We start from the raw sequence: 14,368 nt of genomic DNA on the forward strand, positions 1-14,368 counted from the left end.
CATCTGCGTTACAGACCGCTTCCCACACTGAGCCGCTTGCTGTGGCTGGGCAGGGCTCGTGGCGATGCACCCTGCACATGGGCCCTGGGGGCACGGCAGTGCAGCTGCAGGACTCTCGCCCCACACATTCTGCTCTGGGGGAACTGTGGCGTTTCCAGGTGGGTGATGGCAGCGTGTTGCTCGCAGGGCTGCTCCTGGACCAGAGGCCGCCTGGCTCCCCAGTGGCAGTGAGCCACAATGAATCAGCCTAATGCAAACTGCCCGCTGTTACTCGCATGCAACGTTGCAGTGGTTTATGCCAATGCAAATGAGCAACAGCCAGCTTCATCGGCGAGCAGATGAGGAGCCGGGAGCACTGGGCTGAACCCTATGGTCACACCACGCTGCCCAGATGTACCCAGGGCCAATGCCCAGTCCCAGCTGTTCTGCTGGGGCTCAGCCACCCACCGGAGGGCTGTGCAGTGAGTGCTGCCCCAGGCAGACTCACACCGACCTCAGTCCGACCAGAGCTTTGATATTTTCAGCTCTTCATGCAGAAGACTGCGGGCATATGCTCCTAAATGCATTTCTCCAATTTGCTTTGGAGCTTCAAAACCCACTCGGCTTACATCAACCATGGAAAAATGTAATTCCACCCACCCCCATTCTGAATTTAGAACGATAAAGAATTGGCAGTGATGTCTGGAGTGGGGCAGCAGATATTACACACATCTTGCTTACAAGGTATCTCTGGTTTTCATGAAATAAGTTTGTTTTCCTCCCCCAGTCACTGATGAGCACATGACAACCGTACAGAAGAAAAGCTCAATTCCTTCGTTCTGCTCACATTCACTCAGCATTTGCTTTAATCAATTATCTTATTTCATGCAATAAGAAAAGAATGAGATTCCTGTTACGCAGCCGTAATCAGTTACAGTATGAAGCTGCGTCTGCGGAACATTTCTGATTTTGAAAACGAATCACGTGCTCTGCCATTACGTTTCTCTTGTATAACAGTGGGCTGTTCCCCAGCTTGGCTTTTTCACCCCTCTGCAAATACTGACGGCACAGTCTCACTGCTGCTCCATCCTGCACCCTAAGAAACAGATCTACCCACGGAATCAGACTGTTTTTGTAGTTTATTGAAACATAAAAGCAGAAGCGGATGTTGCCTACAGAGAAAGAGGAGCAGACAGTGCAGCACGTGGGAGTGGGCATCTGTGTGTGAGGCCCCTCATCACACGAAGGGCTCAATGTTGATCTCCAGGGCAGAGCAGGGCATGGTGAGCTCGAACTTGGTGATGACATCGGGGTGCAGCACTCCCAGCTTCCCCACGCTCTGACCTCTGACAAAGATCTCAGCGCAGCGCCCAGGGAAGAAAGCGGAGCCTGTGAAGAACGCGAGAGAAAAATCAATATTTCTCTGGGCCAAGGAAGTCAATAGGCATTTACCACGGGGAACAAAGCACTCAGTATTAGGCAGCTCTGTGTGCTGAGATGCTAAGAATAGGCTCTCACTTTCTGCATTAGCAGTTGCCATGATTGATAGCAAACGAGGACACACTTTGAGTTAAAAATAAAACGTGAAGCCCAAAGTGTGGGTAAATTTGCACTCAGTTATTTTGACTGAGTTACTCCTTTAACAGGAATAAGCACAGATAACTGAAGTTGGAGGGACAGTGAAATGGGCCTTCAGGCTTTGGGTACTACTGAACACCTGAATGTTTCCCACCCGACTCTGTTTAAGGAAATGGAGCTCGCTGGCACCTATGGGTTGACAGCACATCACACCTGAGTACACCTCACATAACTAGGCACGAGCTGCATTCCTTATCTGAAAGATGAGGAGGTAACACGTGGCCTTCCCTAGGGGAGAATGATGGAATGTACATTTGGAGCTTCCGTCACATTGGAAGATCCCCTCCCAGCTCCTCCTGTGGTCAGTTCCAGCATGATCCGAGTGCTGGGATGCTTCAGCATCAATCAGCATTGCATTAAACCTGAAAGGATGGCTTCTGTCGTTTAAGCTGAAACATGAAGCTTGTGTATTTTGTTGCTGTTTATTCCTTCCTTCAGTAACTGTAACCCAGAGAAGGAGGTGAGGGTTGGATGTTGGAGCACAGCGCAGGACTCACCACCAGCAGCGCTGCAGGCAGCACAGGGAGCTCAGGGAGGGAGGGAGAGGACAAAACACGGTGCTGGACTCTGCAGCTCCTCCTGTACAAAGCTCCTGCACCACGCTCCTATGGAAGCACCCTGCAGAGAGGGACGGGCTCGCTTCTGGACTTCCACTAGGAAATGAGCACCAGAGAGCAGCGCCTCCACTGCCCTCTTCCCTTGTCCTGTGTCTTTTTCTCAATATTCTGAAATTCAACAAAGTGTTTTCTATGAGAAGAGTCAGTGGGTGGGAATGAGGAGGCTGCGATGCTACAGCTGGGGTGCGTCCCTGCAGTGCCAAATTAAAAAAAGGGCCAAAATTAAACTCAAACCTCAGGAACATTACGAAGAGTCACAGGCTCACAGAATGGCTGGGTCGGAATGGACCTTAAAGCCCACTCAGTTCCAACCCCTGCCATGGGCTGGCTGCCCCCAGGCCACCCAGGGCTCCATCCAGCCCAGCCTCAAGCACCACTCAGGATGGGGCACCCACAGCTGCTCCGGGCAGCAGTGCCAGGGCCTCACCGCCCACTACTGGCCCCTGGGAGGAACCAAGAGGATGGCTGCAGTTCTCCCACATTCAGGCAGACCAGCAGGGGAACACAGCAGCCCCAGGCACTTCGGCTTTGTTTGTATCACAATAACGCGAAGTAAGGGTTGTTATTAAAAATATTCTGGCCCAGTGTATTTTAAATGATTTGTTCCGACCTCAGCCCTGAGCACGGCCCAGCCGCCCGCCCTGGGCACACACTGCGCCATTATCTGACCCCGGCTCTCAGCCACACGTGGCTCTGCCCAAACAGGCACTTCCCACCACCGCACTGCAACACCAGCGTTAAAATAAAACTCAACGAAACGCATTTGGAAAAGAAACAAACGGCGTACATACAGATCACTCTGCAGATTGTGGGTGAAAACACAGCCTAAAAATAAAGTACCCTTGCAGTTAGTGGTAAAGGCTTTCCTCTCTGCGAATAAAGCCGGTATTGTACCAAGGATGTGAGCAGCACAGTGACGTTCTTTCAGAAACGCCTGTGTAAGCTTACCCTGGCACAACAGCAAGAACTGAACACACGGTAATAATGCTGGCATGCCACTATAAAATTAGGGGGAAAAAGCAAACAAATAAAAGCTTTGGCAATAGGGTTAATTAAAAAACTGAGAGTCTGAGTTGTCTGAGCTGAGCTCAGCGCAGCCTCGGGAGAGTTACTCGATCTGCTCACATATCCAGTCTCAATTCTATCATGCGACTCAACCGATTTTAAACTTCAGGCATCTGAATGGGGTCTAACACAATACTGCACTAATCAAGTGTTGCAAAACCAGCTCCCATCCCTACACTCTCACCTGTAGCACCCAGTGAGCTGCCACTGGGCCACAGGTTTCCCAGAGGCCAGTTCAGCTCTGAGTGTAACCTTGTGGTCAGCGGGGTCAGGAGAGCACCAAGCTGCACACCGTTCCCAAGATCCGTGCTGTTTCCCATAGAGTGAAACAATTCTGTATTTCAGGCCCAGGAAAGGGCATGGGCAGCAGTCAGCCTTCCAGTTAGCAGAGCACAGATGGGATGGGGCACCTGCTACCTGACCAACCAGTGCATTTGTCATACATGCTGAAAGCCATTGGCAATTCACTGCATTGCATCGGAACTAGGAAACTGCTTAATGATTATGTCATGAAGTGAAGTGCTGAATCAGCTAGAAGCTGAACAGTGACAAAATGTGTTCCTTCTTACCATAAGCTTACAGCATAACTTCATAAAACATAACACGAGCAAACAGAAGCCACTAAGGCTTCCAACCACAGAACGGAGGTGGTGGTTCTCCATCACATTCTCTCCATATCTGCAGCTCCACGTGCTCCAGCCAGTGCTGGTCAATGACCACGATGCTAATTGCTTTGAGATTTCTTGCAGCAAAGATGTAAAATTCTCATTAATATCTACAGGAAAAAATCTACTCCACAAAGTGCATGGAACAGGACCTTCAGACCACCTCTCCATTTCTAGCTGTGCTAACCCTAAAGGGTTCACTGCTTCACGGGACAACCCACAGTGCACGTGGTGCTCTGCAGACACGCACCATTACTCTGCGACTGGAAGAGGTCAGACAATCAGCAAATACAAAGGGAAGAACCCGTTAAAAGCTTTAGGATCCCATCTGTCTGGCTAACACTTGGCTCCTGCACCAGAGAAACATGAGCTGAGGAATAGTTTCACAGACAGTTTATGAACTCTGGTTAATAATGAAACTATTATTGCAATAATTGGCTGCACTACGGAATCCCTCAGAGTATCTTCCTGCTTGCCAGAATGGCCTCTGGGCTGCATGAGCAGATGGGGGCCCGAGGGTTCCTTATGTGAGCAGCTCTCTCTCAGCCCCACAGGCAGCAGGTGAGGGAGGTGGGCTCACACCTGGCACTGTGCTGGCCCACGCAGCTCTGCCAGGCTGCTACAGTAAGGAGCCAATTTCAGATAACAAACAACAGGTGTTGAAAGGGGAGCCTATAAAGGAAGATTAAGAAGAAACATAAACAAATGCAAGCAGAAAAAGGGAAAAAGGTATTGTGTAGCTGGGATGTGATTTGAGCAAAGCACCAACCAGGACTAGAAGAGGAGAAGGAGGCTCTCCTCAGGCAGGATGGCTGGAGCTGCAGCAGGGCCTCCCAGCCCACAGCAACAGCAGCCTGCAGGTGCTCCAAAATAACAGGTATGTTTCTTGCTTTGTGTGCTTCTTGTGGTCCTAAGAAAATGGTAATGGTGTCTCAGACTCTGAGGAAGCTTATGGGTGTGTGTTGTGGGCTGGACCACTGTGTCAGCTCTCAAAGTAAGGTATAAAGTCTCGGACAGCCAAGGCTGTGTGAAAGATAAGTGCTTATGCTGCTTTACATGTATGAGGAGTCAGCAAAAAAGGCATGACTATTTTGTTTGGAATATGCCAGGCCACAAGCTGGAGCCTACTCTTAAGTTTTAATGAAGCCTTAATGCTAAAAGCAATTGAAAAGGGTGCCTTCCCAGGGAAGTTAACAGCACTGACCTAAAACTTTGAGTGGGGTTTGGAAGTTGATGTTGAGCGTGTGTTGTCCTAGCTGCATACGCAGTGTTGTTGAGAACCATCTGGTTGTGAAAAGCATGGCCTTCCTGAGAAAGGCTTTGGCTGCTCAAGGAGTTGCTGCAGGACATCTGAACGCATCACTGAGCATGCTAGGAGTTGGCTGCCTTTGTGCCTGGTGCAATCACACCCAATGCCTGCTCCTGTAGGTCCCATTTCTTGTGCCATCAAGTGCTCTGAGAGCCAAAACTCATTTAAAAACTGCCATTTACTATGCCATCCACTTCAGTGATGACAAATCTATCACTATTCTGATATAATCCTGTCTGCTCCATGCATGAATAGCTCTGCAAGAGCTTCACCCTGAAATCCAGCTGGGGATCGTACTGTCCTCACTGATGGAGACTTGCACAATGTCAGAGGAAGTCAGAAGGTCTGACAATGGAAATCCACCTTTTAATATGTCAACGTTATAATTGGTAGCTGCCAGAAGGGGTGGGGTGAAACACAATATGCATTCCTGAAGAAGAGATGCCAAAGCCAGTCATGGTTTATGCTGATATATTACATGGAAGTGAAAGACAAAAGCTACTTCTCGTGGCTGCGAGTAAAAATTTAATTTCTAATGTTCAGTGATGTAGAAATAACACCTTTAATTATAGCTTCTGTAGCTTGTTCTCAAAAATCTGTAATTACCTTTCTGTATTCAGGCAACAGGGGCATTCTGATTGCTTTGGGGTAATTCTTTGGCCAGTAATCCAATAGAGCATGTAGTCTTTAGCACATTTTCTGGCTAATTGACCCTCAAAATGCTCTGAGTTCCCTGCACTCTTTGTTGTCAAACACCTTGCACAGTTTCTTTTCTGTGGTTTACTCTCCCTCCTTTTCAAAAAGAATGAGATTAAAGCAGTATTAGAGGCCTACAGTTGTGCTAAGCCTTCGAACCTACTCGTTTGCTCCTATAATTTGAAGGAACATCGGAAGCTGAAGCTTAAGAAGGTAATAGAGAGGAGCTCATGTGGCCTCTGAAGTCTTTCATCTTAATTCCCCATCCCCTTGGTGAGAGGGCAGCTGGGTGACTATCTCACCCTGGCTCATTTGCTGAAGTATTTTACCTTTGCTATACTGCATGGAATTTAGTTTGGAGGGTAGTGGTGGCTTTTCCTTTTTAGGATCAGGTTCTTCATGTTCCCTACTGATTCCCTTTTCCAGCAGATGCACTCAAGTACAAAGTCATGGCATGCATCAGCCCAGGCAACGTTTTTAAAAGGCCATCACTTCTTCATGTATGCATTGCAGTTGGGTTCCCAAAATCTTATGCAAAGACCTCCAAAACTGCAGCTACCTCAACACTGCATCTTGTCATGTGATGATTATCTTAAGGTACTTCTTAAAAATCAGAGGGATCAAATCCTGCATGATTTTTGGAACACAATGAGACCAATAGCTCTTTTAAGTTGTGTACTGTCAGCAGCTCTTTGATCATATACTCTCATGTCCAGAAAAACATACTTGGGATCAATGGGCTGTTAATTATTAAGTTTAGTTTCCTGGCTTGCAACTCCTGATTGAAGCCCATACCATACCAATTTCCACACTTGAAATTCTACCTAAGTGTAATGACAGCAGGCTGGGGAATATGGAGAATCACCCACAAATTTGCAGTGGTTAGTGAACTAATCCTGTTTTCATGCTACAAATGGGGTCTGTGGCTGTATTTTTACTGATTTTTTTTTTTTTAACCTCAAGGAGGGTATAAGGCAAAAGAACTCCTCTGTCTTAGACTGTGTGAGACTTCTCCTATAATATATTCTATTACAGAATTGTATTTAAGATAATTTAGGGATCAGTGATACTGTTCAACTAATACAAACTTTTAATACATGTATTTGAAACAATGTCCTCTATTCTGATTTGCCTAAAGTTAAAAGCACAAAATATCCTCTGTTGTAAATATTTCTCTGGTAGGCTGCTAGATGTTAGTTACTTTTATAATGCCTGCAACAAACTTCTTACTGTAAAAAGTGTGGAGAAATCATAACACTGCTGAGGCCCAGGCTCAACTGTTACAGCTGCGTTAAGAAATTGCTGCAGTGCTAACCAGGGGACTGGTGCAACTGGTGGTCTCTTCCTCTCCTTTGCCTTCAACAGTGACTGGCACAGGCTTCAGACTACAGCTTTATTTTTCACTCTTGCTATAGGGCTTCCCAAGAGCAGTAACAGAGGGTGTTACTGGATGTCCAGGTGTGATCCAAGAATGTAACAGGTTTAGAGCTCCTTTTTAATCTTCTGTATTGTTTCCAGGATTACCATACTGTCAAAATAACTTAAGAGTATGTGGGTAACATCACATCACGGTGTTCCTGGCTTTCCTAATGGAAGGCAGTATTTGGGTGGAGGCTGAGGCTAAGGAAACCAGACATCCTGGGTCACCAATCCAGGTAATAGGATTTCATGTATGCAATGCTGAAGTACCAGTATGACTACTTCAATAATCTGTACAGGAAAAAGTTGCCCTGAGCAGAAAACCTAGAAAAATAATTCTATTGAATTTGTCTATTTTTCTAGAATTGACTATTTGTGCATCAAGCTCAGTCAATCTGCATTCATGCGGCAGCTCTGAGAAACAACAATTCTACACTGGCTTTTAGCTAGACTTCAGGTGAATCATTACATAGCCAAGCTTTGTTTTTAGGCCAGTTCTGAAATCCAGATGTATCTGAAATGTGAGTTTGTCCTGTCTAAAAGCCCCACGCCTTAGCTGATATTGCATCACAGCTAATTTCTCTGTTCAGGACACTTTTTGTCTCTTTTTATATATCTAAAAATAATTCACCTTTCACATCAGTATTCCTCAGAAATAAAATGAAACAAACCATACTCTTCATGGTAGCGGTATAGTGTACTCCATGTTGCACAGGAAGCCAGTAGGTCTCAGCTTCTGGCTCTGCTTTTGGTAGAGAACAACAAGAATCAGCACTGTCAGTCTGCAGTTCTGCTTTAGCATGTCATATCTAGTTTGCATGAGGTGTATGCATTTCACACCCTTGATCGAGCCATCCTCCCTTCCTAGTGACCTGACGCCACTTGCTGAGATAGGGAGGTGGTTGAGTCACTGTCCCGGGAGGTGTTCAAGAAACATTCAGATGTTGTACTAAGGAATGTGGTTTAGCTGGGAAGTATTGGTAGTAGGTGGATGATTGGACTAGATCTTGAAGGCCTTTTCCAACCTTGGTGATTCTATGATGCTATGCTTTCACGGCTACCAGGTCTCATGCTGTTCAGCAAATACCTAAAATTACCACAGAATAGTACACAATTAAGCTATGAATCTCAGCACTCAGTGTAACTGTCAGTGCTAGCAACTGAGGCTTCTCAAGTCTTGGTCAAGTCAATTCCTCTATCATAGGCACAAGAATCACTAATCTTAAGATTGTGTATTCACACTGATGTAGAAGTTTGAAGCGAAAACCTTACAAACTCCTGGTTAAAGCTGTATTGCATACATAATTGTGAGACATGTATGTAATATTAAATTTGAAGTGCTGTTGCTTTGCCTCCACATCACAAAAATCAGAGACCTGCTTAGCTACAACCTCACAGCAGTATCAAGATGTGCCAACACAGCATCTGTGCATGGCCTTGGTGACAACTGATGACTTGCACACTTGATGTGGCATTCAACTGCTGTGCTTTGGGCTGACGCACCCCTCAAAATCAGTTACATTGCAGTCAGCCAGCAGCATTACTCTCTATCTTTATTAAAGCAGATGCATATGTGGGGAAAAGGCCGTAACTGGATCTTAAAATAAGCCCTCAGCTTCAAAAACTACTAAACAAGGAAAACAAAAAGCCCCACCATCACAAGAAAAAACAAACAACAAACCTAAGCCTATGACAATGGGAATAAATAAAACTAGAAATACTTTAAAAACAAAGTCTAATGTATTTGGTGACTACTAGGGCTGCAAGTTCACCAATCACAGCACTAGTGTTGTAGCAAAAATGAGATCAACTGAGCATGCAGCCCGCCTCTGTCACAGCGGGGCACGATGCTGCAGCAGGGCACCAGACAGCGGGGAACTAGCACTGCAGCCGTGCTGACATCACTGGCACTGCCCCTACTTGCTGCAAAAGGAGAGATGCAATTTGCTGCTATTTCTGCTTACGAGGTTGGATGAATCATCTTTTATATAGAGGGCTTTGCAACAGCTACATTGAAAACAGTTTGTGACGAAGAAATCATTCTGTATTTCAAAATCCAAGAAAGGAATATAAAAATGACCTAATTCTGTATTATATAATCTAAGCTGTGCCAGACTTCAAAAACTCTTGATGCAAGGAAGATTTTAATCTTACACTCGCTAAGATATGGGATAAAAAAAATATAGTTGCCCTTGCTGATTTGGGTGGGGAGCAGCAGAACGTAACTATGAAGAAGCCTCTTCAGTACAGGAAGAGCAGAAGAGCAAAGACTAAACATTAGGGAGGAGAAATGGGCACCTTCAGCTCAAACACAAAGGCTGGTGTTTTAGGTGGGTCTGTGAGCTGATGGAGACTGGTAGAAAATGAGAAGTCTAACCGTTAGGAGGAGCATTACTACTGCTGGGAGCATCCCTACTCTGTCAGAACAAAATGGAGGGGGGAAAAAAAGCATTGTAATCTCTATTAATTTGTACTAGGGGAAAGAGGATGGTACCAGAACATAGTCTGTCTCCTTGCAAGCTGACCTGACAGCCCTCTCCAAAATGTTTCTGTAGACTTTTTTTTTTCCTCCTGCTATTATACCACAGGAAATATACTTCTAAGTGAGGCAAGTTGAAGGTATTTCTCATATGAAATAACTTTCTGACTTTGAGAAACATGTATTTTCTTTGTTCTTACTGGATATTTTATTTCATGTGTGGAGGGAAAACCATCTGTCAAACACAGCTTGGTAATGAGAGCTTAAAAGACAGAGAAGTCCAAGACTGTCAAACCTCTTACTGTCCCATAATGTGTTACAATAACACACTTTTCCCCTGCCTGATAGCAGTACTGGCAATTCTGTAGTATGAGAAAAACATTCATGCATTGCCAGTATTTCCAGGTGGATGATCTACAAAACCAGAAACTAGTGATCTGACACCGATCCTGGGGTGAGAAAAACATGATTTGGGAATCAGCAAATCTGAAATTCGGAGGACTTGGATATGGTCAATTAGCAGCTGATATTTTTTTTTAATGGAAAATGGATGTTGTCACACAAATCTGATTCTAGTCTTTCAAACTAAAATTTGGTAGATAAATACAATTACAAGGATCCAGTAGCACCTATAAAGGTATCTGTTTTTGAACGGCCATTAAATGAATGTGTCACAAATTATGCTCGAGGCTTTGCAGTAAGATCTGCACATTTCCTTTATTAATCTATGAGTAAATACATAATTACTGACACTTGTGGATGATGCAATAGCTGCCAGGACAGGAAACTGAAAAGCCAGGACTGCCACTGAGAGTAATTGAGCTTGAATTAATAAAACCAGAACAGGTATTAATAATGCCAAGTTCAGCACGGGTACTAAACCTCTGTGTGCAGTACAATCTCCCAGTTCAAACTGACCACCAGAGAGAGATGCAAGGGCTCAGTGCTACATATGTAACTCAGAATTAGTCCCAGACTTTCCTTCTTTTGTCCTGTGAATTGAGATTAACTTTAAATGGAGATTTAGACTCTGATCTGTTGCATAATTATTATTTTAAAAGTAAAATGATGTTCTTAGTTATGGAAATAACTATTACACCTCTAATTTCACAGCTAAACCTCATTAAATGAGAAGTTATTACTATGATTTACTGTGGCATTAAAATTTTCTACACTTTACCACACCTTTCATTTAATTAAGGGCTGTAAAAATAAAGGGGAGCATTTTTTTTAAGACAACTGTCAATACTAAAGGAAGCAAGACGTAGTAGGCATTCAAGTATGCATTTATTAAGCAGACATTTATGGTGAACACAAACTGGCTGACTTCCCAGCCTTATTAAGCTGCAGACTGCCCTAACAGAATGAATGGCATGCAAATTTATCTAAAAATAAATAAAAAAATCCAAAGCTTGAGCTGAAACATACAAGAACAAATAAAGGAGATGATGCTGAAAGCTCACGCTATCCAGGAACTGCTTGTTTTCATGTGAACAAGTGCTATTACTTCATCAGATACCTATGGTCGTGGAAGGCGGTGCGACAGGCAGTGAAGCAGTCTTTATGCACAGGTTTAGCATTTATACTTTCTGTGAACATCTCAAGTCGCTTCACTTCCATAAAGCACGGGTATTATACTCCATTTTCAAACAGGCTGTGCTCAATTCATTTACATTTGCAAGGTACAGGAGACTCTCAGGAGGTACTGCAAAAATAGGGCCTTTTTCCTTCATATTTAGAATGACCGTCCCTAATTTATAAGGTAACAGAATAATTGTACCTTACACCACACCTTTGAGTATTGTGAAAGACAATCTACCATCAGTATTTAATATGCACAAACTGTTTTTTTATCTTAAGTAAAACTTTACTATGGAACCAAATCCCACAAGGAACACCTTCTGTGATCATGGTCCTGGCTTCTGGAAGAAAATAGTCATCTAGGACACAGGATTACTGAAATGTTGCAGAAAACTTACCTGTTTCTGCACTGATAAAAGCTTGAAATTAAGAATAACTTCCAATGTATTTATCTGAAGGCACTAGTTTTCATTTCAAAGGAAGTGAAATGAATTAAAATGATGGAAAAAAAAAAACCACCAATTCCACTAAATTTATTGGCTCTTTCTACTCATATTTTTATTATTTAAAAAAATTGATCCACACATCTTATGGTATAGTATTGGCTAAAATTTTGAGATAGCTTTATATAAGGAGATTGTATTATGGAGCACAGGAAAATGTGAGGAGAGAAGCAGTAACTATACTCATTCTGTTCAATTATGGATGACTAGGCTGTTTTAAAACAAAAATTAAAATCTTTTCTAGGTCAGTGATCATGGAATTCAGAAAGTCCATTCTGTGTAGTTTAAAACAATGGGCAGCATTTCAGAATTCTGTCTTTAAAACTTCATAAGCTTCTATATGTAGTAATAAAGGAAAAAAGTTTCTTCAGTAAGTCTAAGAAACTGAAAATCACTGAGTGCCAAATGTACGTATACTGAAATTGAATTCAGCCACTTAGAACCCTCCCTTCCTTAAGGCTGGTTTAAACATCTCTTTTCCACTTATTATCTAGCTCAGATTACACCGAACTGTAGTGCAAAGGCGAGGGGAACATCACGATTTCACCCATATTTTCTAGCATCTGCACTTTTTCCACAGGTGTTGCTATGAAGGAAGAAAGGCTCTGACCTTCAGGTCAAGTCACAGGACACTTAGGTCCTGGTAGAACAGAAGGAGCTTAAATAACTATGATTTGCACATATGGACCAAAGAAGAATATAGCGGGGGCGTTTCATTTTCCAAAGTGAATTTGGAAAGGAGGCAAACATGTGCCCAGTACATCTCCTCTATTTGTTCTGTGGTGCTCATATAAAACAAGGATTGTCCCAGCGTTGCTTTTCCAATAATTAGAGCCATTTTAAGCAGTTATACTGGGAATGAAGAACAGTCTAAAGCCCTACCTTCATCTTGTGTTCAATACTAGTCTCAAGTTCTGCTTAAGACTGCGTACAGAAGAAGTATCTGGAATCTTTTTAAGTCAGAATCAGTCTCGTAGGATAAATCCATTTCTCAGTGTACAAATTTTAATTTGGCAGAGGCAATAAAAAAGCATGCTCCATAAAGATGCATCAAAACAGCCATGCCACGTGTTATGTCCTGATTTAAAACCTCCGAAGTAACTAGCACTGCTCTTTCTGAATTATTTCAGGATGCTGCAGTCTCTTAAGATGTTATAGGATATCTTTCTTTCACTCAGCAATTGACCTTACTCCATCATCTGCTGACACTTTCTCTCACACGTGCTTAACCCACAGATTGCAAAGCAAGTTAAAAACAAAACCATGCAAACCTCTCTAGGCTACTTTGACTGAATTATCTCTGCAGTCAGTACCTTTTAAATAAGTTGGTGCAGTGACACTGCATTCACTTGGCACTAAGAGTATCAGCCATCTGCACTGTTATTGAGGTTAAATTCCAATGTCAGGAGAACTGCAAAGGATCTACATGTCATCCCAGGAGAGTTTATGAATCACTGCTGAAACAAAGTAGCAGGCACTTTTACTCTATAGCAAAGAGCCACATACTGCTTGTACTATATTGCATAAGGCAAGGCATTACCCATCCTTCACACTACATACGCTGTAGAGTAACGCCATGGCAATGCAGGGTTTTTTTTTTAAAGGATATTGCAAATCCACAACATCAAGGATAACAATCAGCACTAGAATCTAGAAATTACTACTTCACTGTGTTATGATTATTTGTTGATCTCATTCCAGTTCCTCAGACAGTCATGTGTTACTGAAATGCTATAGCATAGACTACAAAATGTTTGCAAATACTTTTCTAAAGCAAACTTCATATGCGTATTCAAAAACAAGATGGAATGTAACAGGTTTGACTGCCACATCAATGTCACCTGAGTACTCAGCTCCTTGATTTCTTCTAAATCCTCCCAAATAGGCTTTGCTGTTACCAGTTCTGTACCATGTAGCATTAGAACATGAACTACAAGTCTTTAAACAGCCCTCTGGTCAACTCAGGAATCATATTAACAATATTAATTAGCAATCCCTTTGAATGTCTGCCGAAATAATACTGAGCAAACTACATTGTGGAAAAAAATGGGAGGGGAGAGGCAGGGCTGGGGAAAAAAATCATTGCTGTATGACAAAAGTGCGCATTAAAAATGGGCTAGGACACCACTTGATTGAGGTGTGATGTCTGGTGTTTCTGGTAGCACACTGGAACAAGGAGTTGTCTAGTAACTTGGCATTACAGTACACAAATAGGTGAGCTTTTCAGGCTGTTGGGGATCTTATATTGGTGCCACTGGTTTCAGTAAGTGCAGAATGGAAGCATTTCTTCAAGCTGAGCCAATTTATGCCATTATTTCATACCACTGAGCACCAATACGTGGTTAAGTAAAATCACAGTCACCATCTCTACAGTCTTGCTTTTCTGTAGTGTAATTACTATGCTGTTGTTTAAGTTA

General features: G+C 43.2%; 1 protein-coding gene across 4 annotated transcripts in view; it reads right to left on the reverse strand.

The window, feature by feature from the left end:
- FARSB (phenylalanyl-tRNA synthetase beta subunit) overlaps window positions 1,101-14,368 on the reverse strand; it is a 35,383-nt gene continuing 22,115 nt past the window's right edge. Inside the window, exons 17-18 of one of the 4 annotated variants that reach the window (XM_021394605.1) lie at window positions 2,115-2,235; window positions 1,101-1,368 (exon numbers count right to left, since the gene is read on the reverse strand). In XM_021394605.1, the coding sequence (XP_021250280.1) occupies window positions 1,338-1,368; window positions 2,115-2,235 (152 nt within the window). In that variant the 3' untranslated portion in view covers window positions 1,101-1,337. Of the gene's footprint in view, window positions 1,369-2,114; window positions 2,236-8,064; window positions 8,134-14,368 lie in introns of all 4 variants that reach the window. The other 3 variants (XM_021394603.1, XM_021394602.1, XM_021394604.1) reach the window with 3 other exon arrangements.

The sequence above is a fragment of the Numida meleagris genome, chromosome 4, assembly GCF_002078875.1.
Source record: "Numida meleagris isolate 19003 breed g44 Domestic line chromosome 4, NumMel1.0, whole genome shotgun sequence".
Taxonomy (NCBI): domain Eukaryota; kingdom Metazoa; phylum Chordata; class Aves; order Galliformes; family Numididae; genus Numida; species Numida meleagris.